General features: G+C 49.8%; 1 protein-coding gene across 10 annotated transcripts in view; it reads right to left on the reverse strand.

Annotated features, from left to right (window-relative positions):
- Positions 1 to 19633: 19633 nt before the first annotated feature.
- Positions 19634 to 27994, reverse strand: part of RAP1GAP2 (RAP1 GTPase activating protein 2) — a 223685-nt gene continuing 215324 nt past the window's right edge. For 9 of the 10 annotated variants that reach the window (XM_060646970.3, XM_060646974.3, XM_060646973.3 and 6 more), the window contains 6 exons: positions 27796 to 27909; positions 27446 to 27563; positions 26846 to 26972; positions 23731 to 23807; positions 23293 to 23331; positions 19634 to 22362 (listed from right to left, as the gene is read on the reverse strand). In XM_060646970.3, the coding sequence (XP_060502953.1) occupies positions 23323 to 23331; positions 23731 to 23807; positions 26846 to 26972; positions 27446 to 27563; positions 27796 to 27909 (445 nt within the window). In that variant the 3' untranslated portion in view covers positions 19634 to 22362; positions 23293 to 23322. The remainder of the gene's footprint in view (positions 22363 to 23292; positions 23332 to 23730; positions 23808 to 26845; positions 26973 to 27445; positions 27564 to 27795; positions 27910 to 27994) is intronic. The other variant, XR_009614433.3, reaches the window with a different exon arrangement.

The following is a 27994-nucleotide window of genomic DNA, read 5'->3' on the forward strand; positions in this document are numbered from 1 at the left end:
ACAGGGAGCTACAGGGAGCTCTTGAGAGAGCAGCATGTTGTTGAGACCGTCTGGACAGCTTACGGGACTGCACCCAGTTAAGGCCTCTGTATAAACTTTTAAGATTCTGTCTGGTAGATGTGGAGCTCTGCTGGTCTCACAGCCATCCAAGACAAGCCTCATAATTAAGTTCCTTTGCTTATTAAACCTGCCACCTACCGATCTGGAGCAGTCAACCTCTTTATTTGGTCCCTCCCTGCCATCCCTGTAGGGGGGTCAGCTTCAGATTTCACCCGGGGGGCTCCTGAGGGTACAAACTAACACTGGCGAGTCAGCCAGGAGACAAAAGAAAGGGGCCTTGGCAGAGGGCCACCTGTGGGGAAATGCCAGCTTGTGGGCAACCGGCTTGTGGATGGCCGCCTGTGTACAGGGCCGCCCAGAGAAGGCCGGCTGGTCTGGTGCGCCTGTTGGAGGAACTGGGAAGAGTGCATGGCCGCAGAGAAGGGAAGCATGAGGCTGCGTGGAGGGCTGGCCACCCAAGCCTGACCAGACTGATGCTCAAGTTAGAAGGTTGGAAGGAGAGCGGAGGTGAGGGAAGGATGCCTTCTACCTTCAGGGCTGACAGGAAAGGGGCGTAAGCTGGAGACCTCAACCTTCCTTTTTGCAAAGCTGGGTGGGCACAAGCTGCCTCGGATCAAGGTTCAAGTGCTGTGGACAAAGCCTGAGGAGGACACTAAGGCGTGGAATCTCCTAGAAAGTGAGGAGAGCCAAGAGGAGGATGTTGTGGCGACTGACACTGAAGTAGATGAAACACCCAGCGCTGACTGACTCCCAAAACAAAGGAAACAAAAGCACCGCAATAGCAACCCCGGCCAGCAGGGCAGCCCCGAGTTCAGGAAATGTCCATGATGAGAGAAAATACTCCCGCTGAGCTTATTGATATGGCTACCAAGTTCCACAAGAGGCAGGAGAAAATATCCAGGCATGGTTAGTGCAGCTGTGGGATATGGGGGACAATGCATTTCTCTGGACAGGAGGCAAAGCAACATCACCATACACCCTGCCCTCCGGCAGCATCTGCATGGTGCTCGAGGGATCCAGGGGATATCCTCCCTTATAGTTTGGATTATTCTAGGCTTCGCCCAGTGAGAGGATCCCCCTGGCACGTGGGACCCTGCACATCTATAGTGGCAGGGCACTATAGTGGCAAATTCTTAGGGAGTTGGAAATGAGACAGGCAATCTATGCCCCTGTCTTTGAAAACCCTGATTGGGCCACATTCACTGCAGAAATGAAAACCACGATACTCCAGTTTGTCCCCGGCACCTGCTAGGGGACACTAATATCCATGCTGAACCCAGTCGAGGGACAAGCCATTTGTGATGCTGGGCAATCTTTTGCTGATCTAGGGGAAACTGGCAAATCCCAGAAACTGGTATGGGCTGTGGGAAAGGGAAAGACCCGAGACAGAGAGAGCTCAGAACACCAAAAGGCTATCCCAATCAGCTGTACAGAGTGTGATAAAAGGGGTGCCTGGGTGGCTCAGTTGGTTGAGAGTCTGACTCTTGATATTGGCTCAGGTCATGATCTCATGGTTCATGGGATAGATTCCTGCATCAGACTCTGCTCTGTTAGAGTAGATTCTCTCTCTCCTCTCTCTCTCTTTGCCCCCCTCCCTGCCACTCATGTGCATGCATGTGCTCTCTCTCTCTCTCTCTCTCTCTCAAAATAAATAAACGTTTAAAAAAAAAAAAAGAGTGTGATAAAAATAACCAAGAAAAAATATGGTTTGATCTCCTTGTTGCCAAGACCCCACCTAGAGAGAGAAACCAGCAACCCAATGTTATGTTGGTTTGACCTATGGAAAATCTTAAAATCTGAACAACAGTTCAGGCCTGCCCTACCTGTTCCTACGATCCCTGATGCCCTACCTGTTCCAACAGAGGCTCCAGGGATACAATCCTATTCAGAGTGGGTGCCTCCCATGCCCCAGATATAAAATACAAGCCAAGACTGCCTCTAGGTGAGGACCATTAGAGGCGATCAGGGGTCTCATGTTGGGTTCACTATTTACTAGTCCCCCAGAAATAAACAAAAGATGACAGTTCGGGCTGATACTGAAGCCAAAGGTACTCTCATACTTGGTAACCCTTAGAAGTTTTGTGGCCCCCTCAGTGTCATCAATGGTTAGGGAGTGCCAATAATTATGGTCAAAACGGTCCATGAGAACCGGTGTCTCTTCAATACCAAAGAATATATTGGGCTTATCCCACAAGGTCAAATTCTACAAACTTACATCAGTGAATTCCACCTCTGGGTTAGAGTAATCAAACCAGTACTAAGCAGAAATGCCAGCTGGAAACTAATAAGTCTACTACCCCTGAGAAAAAGGGTAATCGTCAAACAGTATAGATTGCCTAGGAGCATAAGGAAATAGGAGAAATTCCAAGAGCTGCACCAAATGGGTGTTACATGCTTTGCCCATAGTGCTTTCAGCAGCCTAGTATGACCAATAAAAAAGCCAAAGGCTCATGGCAGATGACCATGACCTACCAAGAAATGAATGAGATAATGTCACCCATGCATGTGGCTGTGCCCAACATTGCCACTGCCTTAGATACTTTGGCCATGGTCCTAGGAGTGTGCCATGCTGTACTGGACTTAGCAAATGCTTTTTTCCATATATCCCTTGCTACAGAGTCATAAGATCAACTTGCCTTCACATGAGAAGAGGCAACAATGGATCTTCCAAGTACTTCTCCAAGGCTACCTGCAGAGCCCTCCAATATGCCATGGGATGGCAACATGAGACTTGTCCCTGTTCTCTTTCCCCACAACAGTAAAATGGGTCCATTACATTGATGTTATAATGTTAACATGTGAAGACTCACCTCCGCTGCAGGACCCTCTGCAGATTTGTTGGAACATTTGCAAGGGAAAAGATGAATTCACAAAACATTCAAGGTGCAGATAATGCCATAAAGTTTTGAGGAATTATTTGGTCAGGAAATGTTGTTCCAGAAGCTTTGATTACTAACATACAAGCCTATCCAACCCCTAAGAAGATAAAAGAAACGCAAGCCTTTGTAGGGATTTGGGAGTTTTGGAGGACTTCGATTCCCTACCTGACACAGTGCCTCTATCCCTTTAAAAAAAAAAAGTGGGGGGGGAGGGGGAGAAGCCAAGATGGAGGAACAGCATGGAAGGTCTTTTTGCGTCTCTTCTCCTCGAAATACAACCAGATTAACACTAAACCATCCTGCACACCTAGAAAACTGATTTGAGGATTAACGCAACAATTTGCACAATCTGAACCACAGAACTAAGCAGGTACGCGGTGCAGAGAGGTGAACTAGGGGAGAGAAAAGTTGCAGAGGGCAGGGAACTGTTTTTGCTTGCAAAGAGAGTACAGAGATGGGGGGGGGGGAGTTTGGGAAAAGCACCCTCCCAAAGCAGCTGGAGAGAAAGTGGGAAAGTGGAAACAGCCACAGGGACTGAACTAAAAAGGGAGAAAGGAGAAAGGAGAGGGTTTAAATTCCATTAAGACTCTATAAACAGGGAAAGCGCAGAGTCTGCCACTCCACAGCTCGATACCTGGCTCTGGTGCTCTGGTGGGAAGGGCGAATCCCCAGGAGCAGAGTGGGGTCCGGGAGGTTCTCGGTCACACGGGGAAAAGCGGTTCCACTGCTGGAAGGACATCTGGTAGAGGCTCTGTGGCCACCCGGTGCCAGCAGACCCCAGAGAACAACCACATTCGCTGGTGCTGGAACAAGGTCATTGGGGGTGAAGGCTGGTGCCAGATGTGTGTTGTGATTTGCCATAATCCCTGAAACGCTGCTGCTACTCGATCGTGTGAACTTTTTCTGGGGCGGGCTAGCGCCCAGTGACAGTCTCTGGGCATCGGCAGCAGCACGGTCCTGCGAATGTTCCTGGGTGCAGCCGGCAGCCGGCCATTGCTCGGTGAGACCCTCTCCCACAGGATCTGAGTGGGTCAAAACCACAGTCCCTCAGAAGTGACGGGTCGGGAAACACAGCCGTATCAGAGATAAAACTCAGGAAGGAGGTGCCTGCCGCCTGGCCGCCTGCGGCCTGCGACAGCTTGGTCACAGACAGTGTAGAAGCAAGGAGTGGACAGAAGCTGGAGACAAAGGACAAGTGCGCGATTGCTGGTCAGGGAGAGCACAGAGTTCCAATACTAGAGACTGGACACCTGGGTGATGCCATTTTTAACCCTCCTGCACATGCGCATACACACCTATGAGCACCACAACAATCCACCCCAGTAGGCTAGCAGTGCCATCTAGTGGAGAATGGAGCCATTACACTAAGCCCTGCCCAACTGGGCCAACCTTGCTCTACAGGAATACCACAAATCCCTCCACCTGCTTAGTTTTGAACTATAAAGTGCTTCATAGTTTGACTTCTAGGGGAAATCAATGTAGCTTCACTGGACAGTGACATGCAGAAGGTTGAACCTGGACCACTTGCTTACACCATACACAAAATAAACTCAAAGTGGACGGAAGACCTAAACATAAGACAGGAAGCCATCAAAATCCTAGAGGAGAAAATAAGCAACAACCTCTTTGACCTTGGCTGTAGCAGCTTCTTACTTGACATGTCTCCAGAGGCAAGGGAAACAAAAGCAAAAAATGAACTATTGGGACCTCATTAAGGTAAAAACTTCTGAACAGCAAAGGAAACAACCAACAAAACTAAAAGGCAACCAACAGAATGGGAGAAGATATTTGCAAACAACGTATCAGATAAAGGGTTAGTATCCAAAATCTATAAAGAACTTATCAAACTCAACAGCCAAAAAAACAAATAATCCAGTGAAGAAATGGGCAAAAGACATAAATAGACAGTTTTCAAAAGAAGACATCCAGATGACTAACAGACACATGAAAAGATGCTCAACATCACTCATCATTGGGGAAATACAAATCAAAACCACAATGAGATACCACCTCACATCTGTCAGAATGGCTAAAATGAATAACTCAAGAAACAACAGATGTTGGCAAGGATGTGGAGAAAGGGCAATACTTTTGCATTGTTGGTGGGAATGCGAACTGGTGCAGCCACTCTGGAAAACAGTATGGAGGTTCCTCAAAAAATTAAAAATAGAACTACCCTATGACCCAGCAATTGAACTACTAGGTATTTATCCAAGGGATACGGGTATGCTGTTTCGAAGGGGCACATGCACCCCAGTGTTTATAGCAGCGCTATCAACAATAGCCAAAGTGTGGAAAGAGCCCAAATGTCCATCGATGGATGAATGGATAAAGAAAATGTGATGTATATATATATACAATGGAGGATCACTCGGCAATCAAAACGAATGAAATCTTGCCATTTGCAACTATGTGGATGGAACTAGAAGGTATTATGCTAAGCGAAATTAGTCAGAGAAAGACAAATATCATATGACTTCACTCCTATGAGGACTTTAAGACACAGAACAGATGAACATAAGGGAAGGGAAGCAAAAATAATATAAAAACAGGGAGGGGGACAAAACATAAGAGACTCTTAAATATGAGGAACAGAGGGTTACTGGAGGGGGTGTGGGAGGGGGGATGGGCTAAATGGGGAAGGGGCATTAAGGAATCTACTCCTGAAATCATTGTTGCACTATATGCTAACTAACTTGGATGGAAATTTAAAAATAAATAAATAATTTTAAGAAATAAAACAAAATAAAGGAGGGGGGGTGGGTAACAGGTGGGCAGAGCAGCAAGCCACCTTTGAGAAGGCAAAAATACTAGTGAAACAGATTAAAGCTCTGGACATCCCTCAAGCAGGGCTATCATTTGAATCAGATGTATCTAGAATGTATGGGTTGGGCACTATAGAAGAGACAACAGAAAGAGAAAATACCTCTAGGATATTGGTCTTGGTTCTGGAAAGAGGCAAAAACCTGATATACCTCCATAAAGCAACAGTTCCTAGCAATGTACACAGTACTCCTCCAGGTAGACTGTCTCATGAAGAAAAAGCATAGCATGTTAAGAACTTCCCTTTCTATCAAGGGATGGATAGAGAACATTTTCCATTGACCCACTTCTGCCATGGCCCAGACTCCCACTTTGACTAAGTGCCTACGGCATATGCCTACAGACAACAAAGGGGTACCCTGCCCACCGGCCCACTGTCTCTAGAAATGTGGGTGCTACTAGACCCTATAGAACATATAGATCCTCCAAATGCCCCCACCCCTATTCCTGTGGCAGCCCCTGCAGAGGGAATGAGGAAAAATCCTGCTGATGCCTGATAGATCTAGTCATGGCAACTCTCCCACATGGACTGCAATGGCTATTCAGCCCAACACTGACATCATCTGGATGGAAACAGAAATGAACCACAGCAGCCAGTGGGCTGAACTCAGCTATTTAGCTGGGGATCACTGACTGATGAGCCCTGGCCATTAACCCTTCACACCAAAGAGATTAACCCTATGGCTTAGACAATGAAAAGCAAAGGTGTAGATGATCATAGATAAGTCCTTATGAGGTCAAGAAAGTTTACCTGCAAGAGCCTGAGGTAGTCCTCACTGTCTTCCACGTCCCAGTTCATAGGGCAATCAGGAAACTGATGCCCTAGCTTGGGTAAAAGCCCTAGCAACTAACTCTTCAGTAGATACAACACAGTAGGCAAATAGAAAGAGAGGCCACCATAACACCCAGATTGAATGGAATATTACCAAGGATGCCAGATTGCCCTTAAAATACAGTGGCTTGGTTAATGCAGTAATAAATCCTGTATGTCCTCAACAACACTCAAGGCACCTGCCAAAGGAGTCTGGGACCATCCATCGGAGTCCCCAGATGGTGAAGGATTGGCAAACTGGTTATGTTTGTCCCCTCCGTCTGAGTGAGGATTCTAAATATGCCTTGGTTCATGTGGACACTATGTCTGGCCTCATCCAAGTTTGCCTCTATGGCTGTGAAAACCAGGTGTCCACCAACAGGGGATTATAGAAGCTGAGCACCATGTGCAGATGCCCTCAATGATCAGGGATCACGTTTCAAAGGTCATGATATCTAAGAGTGGACAAAAGATAATGACATTAAGTAGAAGCCGCACCTCCCCTGTAACCTGCAAGCCACAGGACTGATCAGAAAAAAAGAGACATTAAAGCAGCAGATTAAATTACTAACAAGTAAAAACACCTGGCCAAGCAGACTAAGGTACTATCCCAGTCTTCAATACATTTCATTTTTTGTAATGTTTTTTTATTTAGTTTTGAGAGAGAGAGAGAATGAGCAGGGGAGGGGCAGAGAGAGGAGACACAGAATCTGTAACAGGCTCCAGACTCTGAACTGTCAGGGCCCAAAGCGGCGAGATCATGACCTGAGCCAAAGTCAGATGCTTAAAGGCTTTAATACATTTAAATGATCAATCAGTAGGGCCTATTACCCAATATGCCAAACTAGAAACCCCTGACAAGGCATCCAGTACTGTAAAGGTACAAAAGTTGAGAGAGACAGCCATTGCCCTGAGTCCCACCGTGGATCAATGTGCTATGATGCTGAGAACATCAAGCCCCATCAGGCCTGGCGAAGGCATTGTGTACTGGGATTCTCAATAAGACATCCCAGGGAACTACTCAGTCTCTAATGGGATCCTATTATCCTTCTGTGAGCCAGACCTGTTGAAACACACTATACCCGGAACAGAACATGCACCACTGAAGGAGGGGAGAAGGTGAGGGTCCTGATCTGGCATATCCCACCCCCAGTCCTGCCTGCTGCCTTCCCCAGCCAACATGCATGGCATGCACAACCAGGTCAAATTTCTAAAGCTACAGCTACATTAACATCTAATGATCAGGTTGCAAGTGTAATTCTTACAGAAGGGGGAGACTTTCCCATATGAGTTCCTATTAAATAACTGTCTTGTCAGCCTTAGACATCTGCTGCCCCTATGGTGCCCAGTCATGACACAGACTCCTAATATAAATACCTCTCCACAGTGGGCCCACTTGTATGCCCAACAAAAGATTTAAGCTGACCTTGGGTATATGAGCAGATGCCCCTTTCTAGCTCATCAGGATTATCACCACTCTGGGGAGTGGATTAAAAAGTTCTCAAGGCTCCTGGGTGGCTCAGTCGGTTAAGCATCCAACTTCCGCTCAGGTCATGATCTCACCATTCGTGAGTTCGAGCCCCGCATCGGGCTCGGTGCAGACAGCTCAGAGCCTGGAGCCTGCTTCGGATTCTGTGTCTCTCTCTCTGCCCCTGAGCACATGCATGTCACTCTCTCTCTTTCTCTCTGTCTTAAAAATAAACATTTTTTAAAAAGTCCTAAAGCAGTATATTAAAAAAGAACAAGCTAGGACTGGCATTCTTAATTCATCTGATATTACCAATACTACTCCAGAAAACTGGTTTCTGGCACACACTATCAGTAACACTGGACACGGGTATTCTTTTTCTGTCAATCAAACTACACAGGCAGCCCATCAAACTGATGACCAAAAGGGTCCTAAAAAATACCATCTGAGCCACAGGTGACTATGGACAGACCTGGGATATATTCACATGGTTCACCCTGGGTGATGGACATTTGAGCACTGGATTGCCAGGCACCCCTATGTTGGGAACAGAAAAATCACTGTGAACACAACCAACCCAGCTGTACCAGAAATGTGGGATGGAAGTCACTGGAACTATGCAGTCATTCTGTCACACTAAAGGATAGCAGCTAGTTTGACACTGACAGGTCACAACACCCACTTATTGGGAAGCCCTGAATGGAATCCAGTGGTTATGTAGCACAGACATTTGGCCGTGGCTTCCAACTGGGTGATTGGGCCACTGCACCCTGGCTTTTCCCTGGGCACAAAGGAGAATCCACCCCATAGTAATAGCAATTGCCAACCTCCTCCTCCTGCCAGATGGGCATGTTATGTTTTCCACTGGTATGCTCATCTGGCCACCATTTTCCTTCCATTGGCCTGGAAGCCACTGTAGCACACAAAGAAGCACTTACTAAGTCCACCTAGCAAGCCTTAAATGATAGCCAATAAGGAAAAAGCCTGCCCTTACTGAACACTAAAATATCTCTAATGAGAAAAGCTGGGGGCATCTGGGTGGTTCATTCGGTTAAGCGTCCAGCTCTTGATCTCCACTCATGTCATGATCTCACAGTTCCTGGGATCAAGCCCCATTTTGGGCTCTGTGCTGACAGTGTGGAACCTGCTTGGGATTCCTCTCTCTCTCTCTCTCTCTCTCTCTCTTTCTCTTTCTCTTTCTCTCTCAAAATAAATAAACTTAAAAAAGAAAAAGAAAAAGAAACAAGTTGTCCTCCAGGATCACCTAAACATTATCACTGCCTCTCAAGGAGGCATCTATGCCATTATCTAAACAGAATGCTTGTGTTTATACCTGATAAGTCTGCTCATTACCATCTTTATTAAATCACATAAAGAAACAAATAAATATCCTGAGTTATCTGACCTCCAACCTAGAGGACTTAATAAATCAATGATTCAGATCATTGGGCTCTTAATTTTGAAAATTATTACTTATTTTGGAAATCGTGATTTTAATCTGCTTTCTCTTGCATGTGCCTAAACTGTTGCTGTGGCATCTGCCTCCAGTGCGGCCAGATAGTCACCAAACAAGCCACCTCTATGCCAGTAAAACCTTGCTGACTGCTCAGGGAACATTGCAAAAGAGCAATACATATAGAATTATAAGAGCCAGTCATAAGAGGTGAAACACTGGAGAAGGTCATCGAGAGGATATGGATGCCATTTGACCCATGAGCTGGACCCAGGCAATTGAGGCTCTTCCCTGCCCTCCCTGTCGCTGAAATATGCATTCTGCCTGCCTTCCTGCCCTAAAAGCTGCCTCAAGGACACAGACTTGAGATAGTAATGTGCTGTTGAGACCATCTGGGTATAATGACTGGATGTGCCATCTGGTAGACATGACTGAACCCAGTTAGGGCGTCTATATAAACTTTTAAGGTTCTGACAGGTGGGTGTAAAGATCTGCTCACTTTGCAGCTGACTAAGCCAACCGTCATAAAAGCAAGTTCCCTTGCTTATTAAAACTGCCACTTACCAATCTGGAGGGGTCTGTCTCTTTTTCAGTCTGCCCTTGCCCACCCCCCCCACCCCCATGTACAGGGACCAATTTCAGATTTCACCCAGGAAACTGTAACCCAAGGTTACAAATCAACAAGTTGCAAGAAGAGGTTGTTGCCAGGAGAAGCCACGGGCCACTAGGCGCTGCAGGTGGTCATGCACTGCAGGAGCTGGACACGGGGGAAGCTGTGTGCAGTGCAGGAATCTGGGTGCAGGAAGTGCTGCTCAGGCTGCAGAAGCCAGACCTGAAACCCACGCAAGCACCTGTGCTACAACAGGTTGCCAAGGGAGCCTTGAGAGCTTGCCAAGCAAGCACTAGAGAACCAGAAGCAAAACCCCTTTCCTCCTACAGTGTCTCTCTGGCACCCTCTGCTGACAAAGTTTAGCATTGTGCCAGCTGGCAAAGGAAACCTTTAAAGGACCCAGATCCATTTCACAGTCTAGGCAGTGAAGGGAAACCTTGGTGCTGAGACCAGCCCAGCTGGTCTTCAGGGAGAGAATAAAGCTAAACAAAAAGTCATTACAAATCTGTAAGGAAAAGACCTACAATCCTAGAAAGGAAAAAAAAAAAAATACAGAGACGCACAGAGAAAAGCAGAAAGCAAAAGGCGAGAGACAGACAAGAGGTCTGATGACCTTGGCTGTTCTTCCCATGGCCCCGCTACATCCCTGTCCTTTGATGGTAGGAGACTGCTCTTTCTCTTTCTAATGAACGCCTCCTTTTTTGTCAGCTTACACTTGCTTGGGCTGGCTTCCAGCCCTGCGACAAAGTCCTCCTAGTCAATAAGAAGTCACTGAATTAAAATCTCAGTTACTAATTTTATCATTTCCAAGTCCTTGGAAGAGGTTACAGTTGTTTGTACCTGCTGTAATTTTGTCCCATCGGGTTTGGGGAAGCACTCTTCCTTGGCCAAAAATTTCTGTAATTAAAAAAAGTTGAAATCCTTTCCCATTCTATTCACTGCTGCACTCTGAGTGGTACAGCTGGATTTCATCTGGGCCTCGTTGTCCATTTTCCCTGGACTTTTCCTCAGATTCTTTATACTGTTAAGTTCTTGTAAAACCTGCCAATTGATATTTTAGAGCAAGACTATAAAGACTTCCTTGTTAGTCTTTACTTTTTTTTAGGTGGGGGGGAGGGGCAGGGAGAGAGGGAGAGAGAGAATCCCAAGCAGGCTCTGCGCTGTCAGCACAGAGCCCGATGCAGGGCTCGACCCCACAAACCATGAGATCATGACCTGAGTGGAAAACAAGAGTCGGACACTTAACCGACTGCGCCACCCAGACACCTCTAATTTTTTTTAAGTCCTGTCATGCAGGGGATAAGTAAGATCCATCTGAAGCAATAATTCGGACAAGATTTCTACCATCTTTCTCAGAAAGCGTCTGCACAATGCCGTAACACATTCTCACTTTTTCCTGCCTAATCATTTGTATGACGCTTTGATGTGGGGCCATTTACGCTGCAGCTTGTTTTATTGGTTCTTATACATGGGCCGCTTCACGTTAGTCTTCCACTTGACTGAGTCAGCTTGTCAGCCCCATTCTTCCCCCAGTGTAGTTACCAGGTTATTTTGCCTTTAACCTCCTCGGTGGTAGGGAACATTCCACCCATGGGTGTTTTCTTCAGCTCCTTCAACAGTTCTGTTTTGTTCCCAGGTTGCTGGTAGGTGGTTTCCATTCTCTCGTGTCACATCTCTCATCTGATCATTTGTTTGGGTTTGGAGAAAGGTACTCTAGCTGTGTTTTAATGTGTGATTTTAACTGAACTTTCAATTTTCTCAGCATCTGATTTTTCTTTTCACCAAATTCCTTCTGTCTCAGGCACAATGCTCATCTCTTCTCCCGGTGTTTCTCATTACAGGACACTCTTGTCATTCACATGGTCATAATCCATTTCCATTCTTTTTTTTTTTTTTTTTTTTTTTTTTATTTATTTTTGGGACAGAGAGAGACAGAGCATGAACGGGGGAGGGGCAGAGAGAGAGGGAGACACAGAATCGGAAACAGGCTCCAGGCTCCGAGCCGTCAGCCCAGAGCCTGACGCGGGGCTCGAACTCACGGACCGCGAGATCGTGACCTGGCTGAAGTCGGACGCTTAACCGACTGCGCCACCCAGGCGCCCCCCATTTCCATTCTTAAAGTACTCCTTACAAGCTTCATGGTTCATTTATGTCCCTCTATTCTGTTCTGGCTGAGGATCCCTTTTCATTGTCTGAGAAAGATCCTGTGTCTTGTTGGGACAGACCTTCCTTCCACATTTGTGAGAATGATAATGATAATCCCCTTAGTTGCAGGACAGGCATCACTCAACCCCCCACACACACACCCTCACTGTTCCCCGCCTCTTTCTCACTGGGCCTGAGACCACTGTAATAGGAGAGAGATGTATACAGAGACTATAGACTGGATCAGTGGTTCCCCAAGTGAAAGACTACATCAGAATTCTCCTGTGCTTGTTAAAAATGCAGATTCCTGGGTCCTGCCCAACCCAGTTAGTCTAATCTCTGGAATGGAGCTTACAGTCTGCATCTTAACAATCTCTCCAGGTGATTTTTCTGTACCCTTAAAGTTGAACAGATATGAGCAGTATCCTGTTCTGAGAGTGGAAGGGGCTGGTCTGAAGTTAGGGATGACTTTCCACCAAGTTACTCCAGACCCGGATGCTTCCAGCAGGTGTTATCTGTGCCTGCAGAAAGAAAGATCAAAAGTCCCCTTCCAAGGACCCCTGCCCTTAGGCATCATAACCATGTTTCAGAGTTCATCTCCGGAACTTAACCCTGGTTCCCATAAATAGTGTCCACTGTTGGGGAACAAAAATTCCTGTCCTCTTCAAAGGTCCTTCTAGCTGGACTAAGAATCAAACCGACGTGAGACACATTAACAGGACAAAATCAAATTTAATACCACACATGACGGGAATCCACACATGTGTGGAAACTCCAAAGATGATCAGGCAAAATGAGGTATATGTGTCATCCTGAACTAAGGATAAGGGGTAGGCGTCTGGGACTTCAGAGGGAAGGAATGAACGATCTTCACAGGTGTGATAAGATGAGGAGCTGATGTTTGGTAATTAGATGTTTGCCCTGCTGTAGAGATGGGTCCCTCAGATAAAAGTGCTAATAACCCTTATTCTGGGAAAGACCCCCAATTTAGAAGCTTCTATGTAGTTAAGGGAGGGACAAAAGTTTCTCTTGAGCCCGTAGGGTCTTGATTGCCTTGAGCTCAGAATAATCTTCATGCCAATGCAGCCCATCTTGGGGCAGCCTGCCCTCAGCCCCTCCTCCACCATGGGAATACAGGTACAACGTTGAAAGTTTGAGGGCAGATGTTTGAGTGGGCCATAGCCATGGCCTACCAAGTTCACATTTCAAATTCAAAGACCCACTGGAGTCACTGGAGCCAGCCAAGGGACCCCACCAGCCTTGCAGAAAGGCACCATGTCATCAGAACTAGCAATGAAACCAACATCCCACCTCATTCCCTACGAAATATAAGAGGACTGGCTCCATGAAGGAGGGAGAGCATTTGACTTGTCCATCTGTATCCCTCCAACACTGAGGGGCCTCCAACCACAGCCCCCAGTGGTCATGGTAAGGCGATTGTCAACATTGCCAAGACCACCTATCACTGTCTGGGTCTGGAGAAAGGAGAAGGTGGACACAGAGTGAAGAGATACAGCGTTATAGTGGATATGACCCCGAGCAGCAGACACTGCTACCTGCTGGCATCACAAGGATAAGGGAACATGTCGAGAGTTGAGCGGACACCAAGTTGGTAGTGGGGCTTGAAGCTCTTATATCATTAATTGAAGGCGCAAGGTAGATGTCTTGGAGCAGGCGCTGAAGAAGGGGCGAAATGGATCCAGCCTCTGCCCCGTTTCCCACGGCAGGGCACTTGTGACAAAACAGCAGCATTTGCAAGCCTCCTGAGCAAAGGAACCAATGGAAGGTTGGTAGTAGAGAGGCAGAGAAAACCAAGAGAGGGGGTTCACCCTCCCTCTCCACTAATGTGGGCCTACCCACAAATGAGGGGTAAACTGTAGCCAAGCAAAATAGGGACACGTGCATACGGCAGGTCTCCACCTACAGAGGCGTAACTGACTGATGGCTCCAAAAGTGCAACATTCTGAAATCTCTCTCTGTTCCATGGCTCACACTAAGGCCAGGTTTCTGACAGGCCACTGCCACCTGTGACTGGGTACAACAAGGATAGCAATTTGGGGCTCATTCTTATATGTGGGACTCCCCTGGTGGGTGACCTTGGCCAGAGGGCTCTCAGTGGCCTTACTGAACTTCTCGTAGGACTGGACTGACGCCAAAGATGCCTCCACCCCACCTCGCTCCCTCCCATCCCTCCTCCCCTCGGGTCAGACCACACTGAAGTCTGATGGCTCTTCCAGTCTTCTCCAGTGCTCTGTGTTTCCTCTCACAGGGCTTTCCCCTGATACATTGTTTCTTCCTGTCCTGGTGTCTGCTTTGCCGAGTGCCCATGCTAACACCATGAGTTAGCTCTTCCAGGAGCAGTCCCAAAATAAGAGGTCTCTCCCCCACCCCAGCACTGGTGTCAAAGAGCAGAGGCAGGGGCATGCATGTGGGACAGATAAGCCACCTGTCAAAGAAGAACTGCACCAGAGTTCAACAGGCAAGGATGGCTTTATCCAAGACTATTGCAATAGGGGAGAGAGATTGAACTCCACTTCAAACAGGGACATGTGGGGATTTCTAGCCAATGGGCAGGGGGAAAGAATTGGATGGAAAATTACTAAGAAGAACTTTGTTAGGTAGCAAGGATCAGGCGACAGCAACATGATTGGATATCAAGAGCGGCGGGGGGGGGGGGGGGGGGGGGGGGCAGGGGGTTCTCAATAAACCAATTTAACAGGATTCTTTGCTAAAACTGAGCTGGGCAGGCCTAGAACAGGCCAAGGATGGCATCTCATTGAAAAGAGGGCTCAGAGGAGCCACACCCTGAGCCAACACCCCTGGCCCACCCAGCCAGTCTATTCTGGAGGGCTGGTATGGGAGGGGGCTTTGGAGTGAATGTGAGTCGAAGTTTCAAACGAACAGGACTGAGTCTGAACCGAAATGAAACAGTTTGCATAACTGATAGCTGCTGCAGAGTTACAGAACTGGACTGTGATGGTTACCGGAGCCAGCTCTTTGCCCCGAAGAAGAAAGAAGGGCTGGTCAGAGCACAGCTGGTGGCACCACTGGACACTGCAGGCACTCAAAAAGGGAGATTGAGGGGCGCCTGGGTGGCCCGGGCGGTTAAGCATCTGACTCTTGATTTCGGCTCAGGTCGTGATCTCACAGTTTATGAGTTCAAGTCCTGCATGGGGCTCTGAGTTGACAGCACAGAGCCTGCTTAGGAGTCTGTCTCTCCCTCTCTCTGCTCCTCGCCCTCTCTCTTAAATAAATTAAAAAAGAAAGAGACAGAGAGAGATTGAAGGAAAACCTGAGTGTGGCCTGAGCAGGCGCCTCAGGAAAGCCTTTCCCCGTGCGGCAGGAAGAATAATGGCCCCCAAGATGTTCAGGGGCTATGAGCTGCCGGACACTGAGGTGGGGACAACAGGTTTCTGGAGGCCTAAGAATGAGCCTTCACCTGGAGGTGAGCCCCATCTAGTGGAGGGAACACGTAAACACAGAACCCAGATGAAAGGTGAGCTTGCAGGGCCCTAGGAGGATCCGAAGGTTTGGAGGGACGGTAACTGGCCCACCTGAATGTTGTGCCCCCTACAGCACTTTCCCACACAGGCACAAGATGTTCAACCTCCACAAAGGCTCTGGGGAATCAGGGATCCCCCAACTTCCAAGAAGAAGGCTTGAACCCAGGAAGCAGCCAAATCCTGCGGTGGAGACGGCAATGGGGTGTCTGTGTGAAAGATGTGTCTTCACCTGCAGCCATAGGGTCTCCACAGAAGCTAAACTCTGAGACCCAGGGCTCGGATGAGGCGCCACACGGCAAGGGCGTGACGACAGCAGCCCTGGAAGCGGCAGATGCGGATTCCAGGACAGCAGATGCGGACTCCAAGCTGGGCAGGGACACCAGAGAGCTGGAACATACTCTCCCGGGTGCATCCCTGTGCGTCTAGAACCCCACAGTCCAAAACTTGCCTTCAGGTTGACGTCAGCACATCCATTAAATCTGCATCAAATTTAGATTCCAAACTGAAATTTGATTCTGATTCTTTAAGTGAAACGGGGATAATAATAATATGCCTGCCTGAACGGGTTGCCTGGATGTCTAAATGAGATCATACAGTCCATTCTGCTGCTGACACTTGTTTTGCAAATGGAAATTTGGTCCAATGCAATTGATAGATATATCATGGGGAAAATTTGAGTGTAACACAAACTTCACATTTGATTACACAACTCGTCCATGAGAAATACTAGGTGAACCGAGAAAACCACGCCCAGCTGAATCAAGCTGCATGGGAACGCACAAATCACTCAGCACCCACCTCACAGCTGCCAGCTACTCTGGCGAACCATGTGTTGGGAGCCACACCCAGACACATCTGGTGTTCCCGCTGTCAGTCCAACTGCAGAAAACTCATTCCGCCTCTCCACAATAACCCACACGCGGCGGTCCTTCCAGTGCCTGACTCCACAAACTACTTCTGGTCTGTTTCAAAGTAAAAAGCTGTATTTATTGTAGTATTGATTTCTTAATCATTTAACATTATGTAAAACTTTGCTACCATTGTCATCAACCTCCTTTTTATGTATCACTGACAGTGTTTGTTGTGTCCCTAGCCCCATTTTCCATAAGCCTTGTGCTTGCATAGTTTTTGCTTAGCCTTGTGATTTTTATTTTTTTAATGTTTATTTTTTTTAAGGACCTCTCCAATCATCTTTTTTTTTTTTTTTTAATGTTTATTTTTGAAGAGATGGAGCGCAAGCTGGGAAGGAGCAGAGAGAGGGAGACAGAATCTGAAGCAGGCTCCAGGCCCAACACAGGGCTCAAACCCGTGAACTGCGAGATCACAACCTGGGCCAAAGTCGGACACTTAATCAACCTGAGCCACCCAGGTGCCCCCGCATTGTGATTTTTAGGAACTAGCAGTCATGTTATAGGACTGAGTGCACACGTAAAACACTCAGCTCACGAGCTCACGGTAAGCCTCCAGTGAGTCATCTACTGCTATTATAATAACAATTATTGAACCTCGTGCTTGAATAACACTTGCCATTTTTTTCAAGGTTCTTTCCCCATTATGAATTGACTTCATCCTCATGCTTTGCTTGTGGGTTATTTTTCTGATTATACACAAAAGAAAATGCAAACGCAGAGAAGTCACTTGCCCAAGATCACACAACCAAGTCCCAGCAGATAAAAGGCCTGTTCCCTGCCTTCAAATTTCTTAAGATACAAAAGATACAGATATTACTTCTAAACCTATATCCAAGCACTGAGAGCAAAACGTACATAAGAGCATGGCCCTTTGGGAGTCAAAGGTGGAGAGGAGAGAGGGCATTTAATCATAAAGGAATCCTTGAAGAGGTAAATTGGGACTGTAGAAAAATAGCAGAAGGAAGAAAACTGCAGCATGGAGACAAATCAGTGGATAGCAGGGGTCTCAAACTCAGATGCCTACAGGGGCCAAGCAAACAACAGGGATGAATGGAACGTTCCGGGTGTAAACAATAGAGAATGGTGGGGACTGCAGGGCCTCAGGTCTCACCAAAGGGGTAGCCACTAAGGAGTGCTGACCAATTTTGTGGCACTCCTAGGAAGATCCAACAACTGGTTTTTATGAGAAGCAGAAAATTTACATTTTATATGAAATTTCTAGGTTGGGTTTTTTGTTTTTTCATTTTAATTGCGGTCTAAACATCAACTGTTTTCTAAACATTGGCAACGAATTCAAGTATTTTAAAAACACGTTTCAGGCCAAACTAATACATCTACAGGCCAGATGTGCCCCGCGGGCTGCCAGTATTCAAGCTCTGATGAATGACGATGCTCAGGGCTCGGGGCCCCAAGCAAAGAAGTCTGAACAATGATGGACACAAAATATGTTATTTATTGTCAATTTCTGCAAAGACACATTTAAGCAACAAAATATACATTTGTCAACCTTTTAGAATTTGTTTTATACATTAACAAATACAATGTGCTACCATAGCAATAAATTAAATGTACATTATTTACATTACATAGGCAGTCGGGGTCTACGAATCACCTCCTCAAGAAGAGGAAAGAAAGAAAAGTCATCATCACATGGATCATCATTTCCAAGCTACACTTCTGAGGTTCTATCACACAAAGGAATCTCTTCACACTAGAACACCAGCAATCCCCGGGCTGGAGCGTAGAAGGGGAACGCCCATGACAGGGGAGAGTTGGCATACATGCTAAGGAGTGGGAAGGAGGAACTGACCGTTCCAAGTGGAAATATCACAAAATCAAAGATGATGGCATTTAAATTCCAGTCTTTCAGACAAACACCCTCTCTCCAGGGCTGGTAAGGCACAGGACAGAGCCACTGCCCCAAGAGCCTCTCACTAGGCAGGGCTCCACTGTCCTTGGCCCTAGTGCGGGTGGTCTCCTTCCTCCCAAAGGGGTATATGGGCCAGCTGAAAGGAAGGAGATGTGGGGTTGGGGTGGGCAAGGGGCTAGTGGTAAAAACAGATATCAGGGCTTATAGAATGTTCCTTCGCAGCCTTGGCAAACTCCACTGACCCACCCTCACTTTTGAGAAAGGGAGCTAGAGATCTGGGGAGAAGCCGTGGGGTCCCAAGCATGGCTGTATGGCTGGGTCCCTGCCAGCCACCTACTTGACCCCTGACTATCCCCCACGACGACCTGTCTCTGTTGACTCAGAATCAAATGAAGAAGGTAGTGTTTGCATTGGCACTTTAAACAGCCAGGGTAAGAAGTGACGGTGGCTCTCATCCCACCTCGTCACATGAGCCTACATTTTTATTAACCACCTTTGTTTAAGGGTCGGGGAGAATAGGAGAGTTTTCTTCTACCATTTTCCTTAACTTAAGGGGGGAAACTGAGCGTTAATTAACTCCATCTCTGCCCTGGCCCCCACCCCTACAGGGTAGTTGAAGAATGGACATTACCTGGAAAAGTCCACTAAAATCTCTTGCCCTCCAGGTTTTCTCTGCTCAAGCTGCATCCAAAACCCCAGGGCCCTCACTGAAAAACTGAGAGACTATCCCTCCTGATGAAAAGAACAGAGACTGAGGCCCCACCCTGACTGCTGACAGCTCCCAACCAGTGCCCAGGCATCAGCAAGGCTCCTCCAAAACTCAGGGCCCCGGCAAATGCAGCCACTTGTTGAAGGGACCACGTAGGTGGAGCAGACGAAAGGGCCCTGGGTCGTGGGTTCTAATTCCAGCTTTGCCACTCGCTGGTTGTGTGATCTCCACCGAGTTACTTCCCCACGGGGGCTGAGGTTTCTCGGCTGGATGATGATCTGGATGGATTAGATGTCAAAAGGGACCCAGAAGGCTGGGACACGGAGATGATGCCAACGAGGCTGAACCACAGAATGTTTTTCATTCATTTTTCACTCATTCATCATTTTCCATTCATTAGAAACTCTAGCTAAGATCTTCTCTCTCAAGCTCTTTCTGCCTCTGCTTTTAAGCATCAACTGAGCGGAGGCAAATGGATACCCTACAGAGCCTGACAAATATCATTTCTCCCGTGAGTCAGGCAGTTCCCAGAAGCAGAGAGGTGTCCAGGAAACACCTCTCCTGTGTCCAGATCACAAGCAGAGCACCTCGAATACCAGCACGAGCACCGTCAGAATTAGTCTGGTCACAGGGACCAATGAGACTTGAGCAAATCTTTGAGCCCCAAGACTGGGCGCAGCAATGAAAGGAAGTTTTGGGCCAAGCAGATGCAGGAGAATATGGGGGAAGGAGCCTCCAGGAACCTGCGCTGCCTGCCCCACGGTCTACAGGGGTGAGGTTAAGACTGTCCACTCCCCGCTCTCCTCCTCCCCCTCAGCCCTAGGACCTCAGCGGGGCTGGTCATGTATACTCTAGAAGCCATAGGATGGGCTTTCTAGAGAAGGTAAGACAGGACCCAGAGGAAGGACATTTTGGATCCAGTCCAACGTACCCCTAATAACATAAGAAGGCAGAGAACCACTTCTCAGGCCTGCTTCGTAGGGAGCACACCTATGCCTCTGTTTCTCTGGACACGCCCCACCTTCCTGGCCACCGGCTCAGAGGCAGGGGCAAAGCCCTCCCAGGCAGTGGGGGCTGTGGGAGCAGCAGCCAGAGCAGTGGAGGAAGGAGGGTATGAGGTTCCCAAGTAGGACAGGGTGGGGACAACCTGGAAACTCCAAAGGACCCCCAGACCACAACACAACACAGCATAACCACCAAGCAGCTGTAAATACCAGCTATCCAGAGAAGCAAACCAGAACCTGGAATCGTTTTTTTTTAAAAAATGCAGCTTGACCTTCCAAGATCCTTCAGAAACTCAGCCAACAAAATGCTGCCAGAATCCGCAGACCTCGTGCCAGCAGCGGGTGCCGCTACAGTGACTTTTAATAAAAGCTACACAGACATTTGTTGACCTTCTCACTAGAAGAAATTTCACCGGACTAGTATTTTAAGTAAACACGTTTCCCAGAGTGTGAGGGGAGAGGCCCGCCCAGCTTGCAAACAGGACCCGACAACGTCCACATGAGTGAGAGACGAAGGGTCAAGGTTTTGCTCTGATGGCAAAAGCAACAGGGGAATTGTCGCATCGGTCAAAAACAAGTAGAACATTGACTTGGGGCCGCTTTGACTTGGGAATAGGCCCAGATCCCACCGCAAAGAAAACATCTGGTAGAAATCCTTGTCGTCTGCTCATTGAAGTAGGAAGCCAGCCTGAGTCGCCCTGGCTGTCCTGTGTCCCAACGTGCACTTGAAGCCGCAGCACCTCCGAGGCTCTGTTCCTCAGACTCCATGTTTTACTCGTTTTACTTCACACCCGCCTTAACCCCCAGCAGGGCCAGTCAGCAGAAACGACCTTTCACACCGCACACGGGGAAGGGCAAGAAGCACGAATATGGGGCCGCTCCTGAGAGTGGGCTGGCTCTGCCCGAGCGGGCAGGGGGCAGGCAGCGTCTGAAGTGCACCCCCCGGGGGCCCAGGTGGTACAAATCTCACCAACGGGACCACTGCCTGCAGAGTCGTGACTGAAGAAGATTGGGGGACCAAGCGCCAACATGGCCAGAGGGCACAGCAGCTGGGAAGAGCCCCCAAGGTAGCCCTGGGCCCCCCGCAGATGCCAGGAGGACAAGCTGCAGAAGGACGTCGCCCCTTCCCTCACACCTACATTCTGTGCCCACACCCGGGCCTGGCCAAGCCTAACAGCTCGTGCCCCATGTGGCCTCCCCGGCTCTGCCCCAGGCGGTGGGCTGAAGTAACTCTTCCACGAGCCTCTACAGCCAGCAGAGACCCAGCCCAGCACGCGGCCCCAAGGTCCCCCACAGCTGAGGCCCCAGAGCGCGACTTGCCAGCTTGCTCTCCCCGAATTCCTTCCCGCTCCGGGCTGCCCGCCCCTTCTTGGGGAAAACACCTGCCCCGAGCGGAGACATAGGCACGGGGCTTCTCCCACAGCAACGGCCACCGGGCTGCCGCTGAGGAAGAGCACGGCGCCACCTCACACACGCCCAGCTCAGTCTCGGTCAACTGACGGCAGCAGGGACAGAGGCGGCGCCGGGCCTGATGTCAGCAAGTGGGCAAGGAAGAAGTTTCTAGCACAGAAGCACACAGTTGTGGGGGCAACACAGCTGGTTTCGATCAGGACACCTTGGAGGGCTGCTACAAATCTCTGTTCCCGGGAAAGTGGTCCCTCCGCCACGACTACGTGTATTCACCGCACCTGTCACATCCAGTGCTGCCCCTCTCCGGGTGCGGCTTCCCACCGGTGGCCTCCGCCCCCCACCTCACCACCCTCTTTGCCTCTCCTGTCTGTGACCAAGTCCCTAGGACCCACATTCCCTCCCTTGCCCGACTCTTTCCTCTACGGACAAAACAAGATGACGAAGGACCCAGACACACATCACATGGGGCAGTCAGGTGCAGGGGGAGCCCGGAGGAACGAGGCCTTGTCCGGAGAAGGGGAAGTGCTTGCAGGGTGCCTCGGCAAGGGGACAGGCAGGACGGTGGCCGGATCGGGACACTGGGACAAATAACTGGTCTGGTGGGAAGGTGGCCGGTGGAGCAGCAGGACTGTGACGGTCAGAGTAGTGGATGGCACCCCCAAACTGCTGGAACAGGAGCCTTCTCCAAGACAGAATCGGGGCTTCCCTGGAGGACAGAAGGAGGGAGATGGTGACCAAACGGTGGGTAAGGAAGAGGAGAGCGTGCGCCCAAGGCTATAGCCCACTGATGTGCTTGTGACAGGATGGGCCAAACACAAGGGGACCGAAGGTTACGCAGCCTGAAAAGTTAGGCATAAACACGGACTTGATGAACAGAGGCATCGGATGTACATGACAGGGGGTAAAGGTGAGCATTAGAATTCCCACGGTCCCTTCTGCCTTTTCATAGATCAGGTTTATATAAAGTGAGAAGAGCTGTGCCCCCACTCCGCCTTGGTTCCAGCTGTGACTCACACCCCCTGTCCCCGGGAGCCCCATGGCAGGAAAAGGAATGGGCATTCAAATGGGTCTCCAGTAACTTTACCAGCAGGAGGTCAGGCCTCAGTGTTGTCAAACTGGACCCATGCCCCGCTCTGCTGAAAACCACACAGCTGGAACGGAAGTCCTCCCCGAGGTCATCCAGTACAGTGTTTAGGGGGCTAGGGCACCTCTGAACATGATGGGGGGACACATTTCAGCCCAGAACCCTGGCCAAAGACACAAGGAGGGAAAGCTGCCAAGAACAGGGAGGCAAGGGGGGCAAATTGCGGAATCCCCCGTCCAGGGCAGGGAGGCCCACTCTGGGCTACGGTCCCCCTGCCTGCTGGAACCAGGCTCCTCCCAGGGCAGGGAGACCAACTGGGTGAGCCTGGCCCAATCCTATCAGGAAACTCTCCCCAGCCACACCGGAGACCACCTGCAATCCTCCGCATCCAGACCTGCGCCCCATCACAGAAGCTTCGGGGAAGAAGCGACCGGCCCTCTCCAGCTGTCAGGATCTCTTTGGTCATTCTCAGGTTATCAGGCCACTAGTTCCCTGGTCTTAGAGTGGACACACTTTGCCACGTGGCCAAAGCAGGACAAACACTCAACCCACCTTTGACAAGCGAAGGAATCCTCTTTCACATTAGTGACCCTGTTTCAAGAGAAACCCATGTAAGAGTTTTAAACAACTAGACAACATAATCTCCAGCTTCTGTGCACCCAGCTTTCAACTCCCTGGTGAGCTCTGGAAGGGGCATGAGGCTCCAGGAGCCAGCATTTCCCAGCTCACACCTGGTGTGTGTCCAAGGGTGTGACTCACCTCACAGGAGGTGTGGCAGAGGTGGCTGGCAGCCCCCAGGCTGATGCCTGCACCATGCAGGACCGCAGCATCACCCCTAGACCTGACCAGAGTTTTCCTCCTCCACCCCCTGTGATGTGTGAGGCACCCCCTTCCCCAGGCCCCCAGAAAGGACAGCTGAGTTTTGGAGGAGGTTGGAATACGGGATGCAGGAGGCTCCGCCCACTACCCTCACCCCCCCTGGATTCTTACCGCACTAGAGCTGGCATGGCTGAGCTTATCAAAGCGGAATTTCAGGTTTGACCTCGGGGAGTTTCTGCTTTTGGTATCTAGGAAAAACAGAAGCCTCCGTGAAAAGACGGCGAGGCTGTAGAGGTCACCGGGCTGTGTGTCTGGGGCAGGGGTGCCGCCCGGGGGGTGGTGGTGGGGGCAGGAGCAGGGCCTTCTCCCTCCCCCGAGCACTCCAGCTGACTTGCAGCAATTTGTCAAAGCCAACTCTTTAAGTTTTCAGAAATGCGAGCTAGTTGGTAAACCCAGTCATTTTTTAAAAAATCAAACTATATAAGCTTACAATTCCATAAATTATATTCGTCAAAGGTACTAAATAGGGGCGCCTGGGTGACTCAGTCGATTAAGCATCAGACTCTCGGTCTCGGCTCAGGTCATGATCTCACTGTTCGTGAGCTCGAGCCTCATGTGGGGCTCTGTGCTGACAGCACGGGGCCTGCTTGGGATTCTGTCTCCCTCTCTCTCTGCCCCTCCCCCCCCAAAATAAATAAACATTTTTTTACAAAAGGTAATAAACACTCAGAAGTCATCACTTCCCAATTATTTCTCTGCATTTTATTACGATCTACTCTCCTCGGGCTATTTATGTCCACGGTGCCTGTCTGGTGCTCCTTCCCAACTCCGCAGCTCACCGCTAGCCTGAGATCAGCCACGGCAGGAGCATTTACACCAAAGAAATCAGCAAATGCTACAAAACCAGGGCTTGACTTATTGTTTTGTTGTCTAGGCTTCCCCTGAGAAAACGCGAAAAATGTCAATTAAATGTGAAAATGCATTGTGTCTGTAGCCATTACATTATAAGCAGCACCAAAAACTGAGTCCGTACCCTTCCAGTATCTGAAAACTGGTATCTGATTCAGCAAAGAGGTTGCACGTGTCACTGACAAAATATCAATCATCATTCATGTCAGAACTACACCTGTTGGTCATCAGCAACTTTTAGTTGCCTACAGATACCAAGGTTAGAGAAATATCAGTAAGAATATGGGATTTATAATAAAGATTATTATTTATAAATTGTGTGCTTCAGATCCTCTGTATCAGTAAAGTTTATAGTAAACGTGTGTGTGTGTGTGTGTGTGTGTGTGTGTGTGTGTGTGTGTACAGCAGGAGAGCCAGTTGTTAAACATTTCCCAGCACGCTGCTGGCAGGAGGGCCACTTGGCTTTGTGGTTTTCCTCTGGCCCAGGGAATCGGCAAGTCAGTACCCTCCACTCAGAGGCTGCTGACTTATTTCTGGTGCTTCGAATCAAGGGGTCCCACCCAGCACCGTGAGTACCTGTCACTATGACCTGCCAGTCCCCTCTCAGGGTCCCAGGGAGCCCAGGTGTGACATGACCAACGGTCGGGGCATCTGAGACTACAGAAGCCTGGAAGTCAGGTCCTCCGAGGGCACCTCCCTCCCCCTGGCCCCGTCTCTCCCCAGGCGCAGCCAAACAGTTCAAAACACTTTCCAGATCTCTGCAAACTGACCCTGGTCCTGCAGGTACCCAGCACAACTTCTGCGAGGCTGGGAGTAGGAAGTAGCCCTGGGGTTACATAATGCGCCAGGGAAGGGGGTTGAGGGCAACATACCGTGTGGTACGATAAGAGGAGATGGAGTTACCAGGCCCATTCAAGGTCCCCTTCTGCCCTGGGTGACCTTCAGCAAGTGGCAGACACTCTCTAACCCTCCCATTACTCAAAACTTTATTTTGATATGTACCTAATACCAAGTAGGAGCCAGGCTTGGTTACAGATTGTTTCATTCATTCCTTCAATATTTCATTAAGCGTCATTTTTAAAAAATCAGAGTATCTGTATTACTACCCACTTTACAGATGAGGAAACTGAGGCTCAGAGAGATGGACCTATCAATGCCACAACCAGGATAAGAACCGGGCTCTGCAGTGGCCCGGCACAGGGGGCAGGACTAGAGCCAAGCGCATGAACCAGCTCTTTCTGTGTTTCTATCACTTGACTAGCGTTTCTCAGCCTCAGATCATTGACATTTGGGGCCAGATAATTCTTTGCGGGGGCGGGGGGGTGCTGCCCCTGTACTTTGTAGGATGTTTAGTAGTATCCCTGACCTCTACCCACTGGATGCTAGCAGCACAGTCTCCTCCCACAATCCTGAAAATCAGAAATGTCTCAATATCGTTAAATATGCTCTGGGAAGGCAAGAGTGCCCCCCGGTTGAGAACCTCTTACTATTGTTTTATTCCCGTTATTTAACAAACATTGAGGTTAACAGTTCTTTTCTTTTTAATTGTTTTTTGTTTTTTAAGTTTATTTATTTATTTCGAGACAGCAAGAGAGCAAACACAAGGGGGGCAGGGGCAGAGAGGGAGAGAGAGAATCCCAAGCAGACTCTGCCACCAGCATCTTGAACCCACATCCTTCTCCCATGTCTCCAGACACCCCTGATCCACAGCCCAGCCACCCCTCACTGCCCACTGTGACCCCTTGCTGGTCTCTCTCTCTGCGCCCACTCCCTATCAATCCTGTCTACTCGGCCAGCTGCGGCCACCAAAACAGTCTTTCGCTAGTCCAGAAGGCACTGCTCCACTTAAGACCCTCCAAGGCTCCCCTCGCCAGCAGGATGACACCCAGCTCCTTGCCAGGGTCTCCATGGGAGCCATAGCCTGGCACCCTATGTGCTGTCTCCTCTCACACCTGTCCCCTAGATGAACCGCAGCCCAAGGAACCATGTGCGGTCCCCTCCACCTGTCACACTCCTCCCGCTCCGTACCCTTGCACTGTCAAGGTCACAGCGTGGCAGAGGCACCCGGCATCAGTAACGGGGGTGGGGCAAGAGAGCCTCGGCTTTCAAATCCCAACTTCTCTACCAAAAAAAATCACTGCACTTTCAGAGCCTCAGTTTCCCCACAAGTAAGGAGACAATAAGAACACAGGTGTCTTAAGGCTGATGAACAGATGAAGCGGGCTAGCAGAGCTCAAGGGCCTCACCCTTTGGGGCCGAAGCGGAAACCGCCTGACTGAGCGTGGCTGGGGCTCACGCCCACGAACAGTGGTCAGGACACAGCCCCTGCCCCCTCCCCCCGCCAGCCTCATGGTGCACATGCCCAGACGTCACTGACCTGTAGGACTCCGGCTCATGATGATGGGGGTGGCGGCCGCCCCCAGGCTGGGGCTTTCGCTGCTCGGGGACGGGCTGTACACAAACACCTCCTGCTTGAAGGGTGAGGTTGTGGACGGCTGGCTGCTCTGGGGAGAGAGGCTGGGTGAGCAGGGCCAGCTCCGTCCTCAGCGGCGCCACAGGGTGACCCGCGCCATGGCAGGCCTGCCACAGGTCCCCAGCAAGCTCAGGGCGGTCACTGCCTCCCACTGGCACACTTGGACCTGCTCTTTCTGCCGCCCCTAACCCTGCCCCCAAAGTGCCCTTGGCCTGGCCACACAGAGCACCGGCCCTCTCCTCTCCAGCCAGGAGCCCCATGGCACGGACACACACCATTCAGTGCAGCCTCTGGCCCCCTGCTGCCGCTCCGGTGCCACTCTGCGGAGACCCCCCTAGCCACTGCTCCCAGAGAGCCCACCTCTTGCTTCCCTACCTTCCCTTTTACCCACAGGGCCTGGGTGGGGCTCTTCCCACAGCAGTTAGTTTAATGCATACAGCGGGGGTCTGGCTGGGCCCAGGGCGCCCCGCCCTGCTCCCCAGGGCGGGATGGAGGTACACCTACCCCGCTGTCACACTCCTCCATAGCCTCGCCCTCCCCCGCCGTGCTGCTGAAGCTGCTGGTGCTGGAGGAGGAGCGGGAGATGTTGGCTCGGCCGTTCTCCTTCAACTTTATGAAGGGCCTGTGGGAACAGAAGTGGGGCAGGCCCCGGTCACTCAGCGAGACCCCCTTCACCGGCAGGGCAGACCTGGCAGAGACTGAGCTGGCCCGCCAGTGCCTCCCCATGCCCCTGCCTGTTGCCTTTCACGTTTCCAGAGAATTCTCCAGGCAAAAATGCTGGCTGTCAGCAGAAAGCATATTCCAGGGCTCCGAGTGGCTAAAGTCAGCCCTTCCCCCCACCCTCACTCTCTTACTTCTCCTTGTTGGGGCAGATTTCCGGAGAGCTGGGATTGGATGAGGCCTCAGACTTTATCTCTTGAGAAGAGTGTGCACCATCCGGGGTCTTGGGGTTGCTGGATGCACTGTCACTAAGGAAACAGGAATGAAGAGGGGTGAGGCCATAGGACTGGCCCCTAAGCCTCCACCCCACCCCCAGGCCTAGGACAGCCAACA

The sequence above is a fragment of the Panthera onca genome, chromosome E1, assembly GCF_046562875.1.
Source record: "Panthera onca isolate mPanOnc1 chromosome E1, mPanOnc1 haplotype 2, whole genome shotgun sequence".
NCBI lineage: Eukaryota > Metazoa > Chordata > Mammalia > Carnivora > Felidae > Panthera > Panthera onca.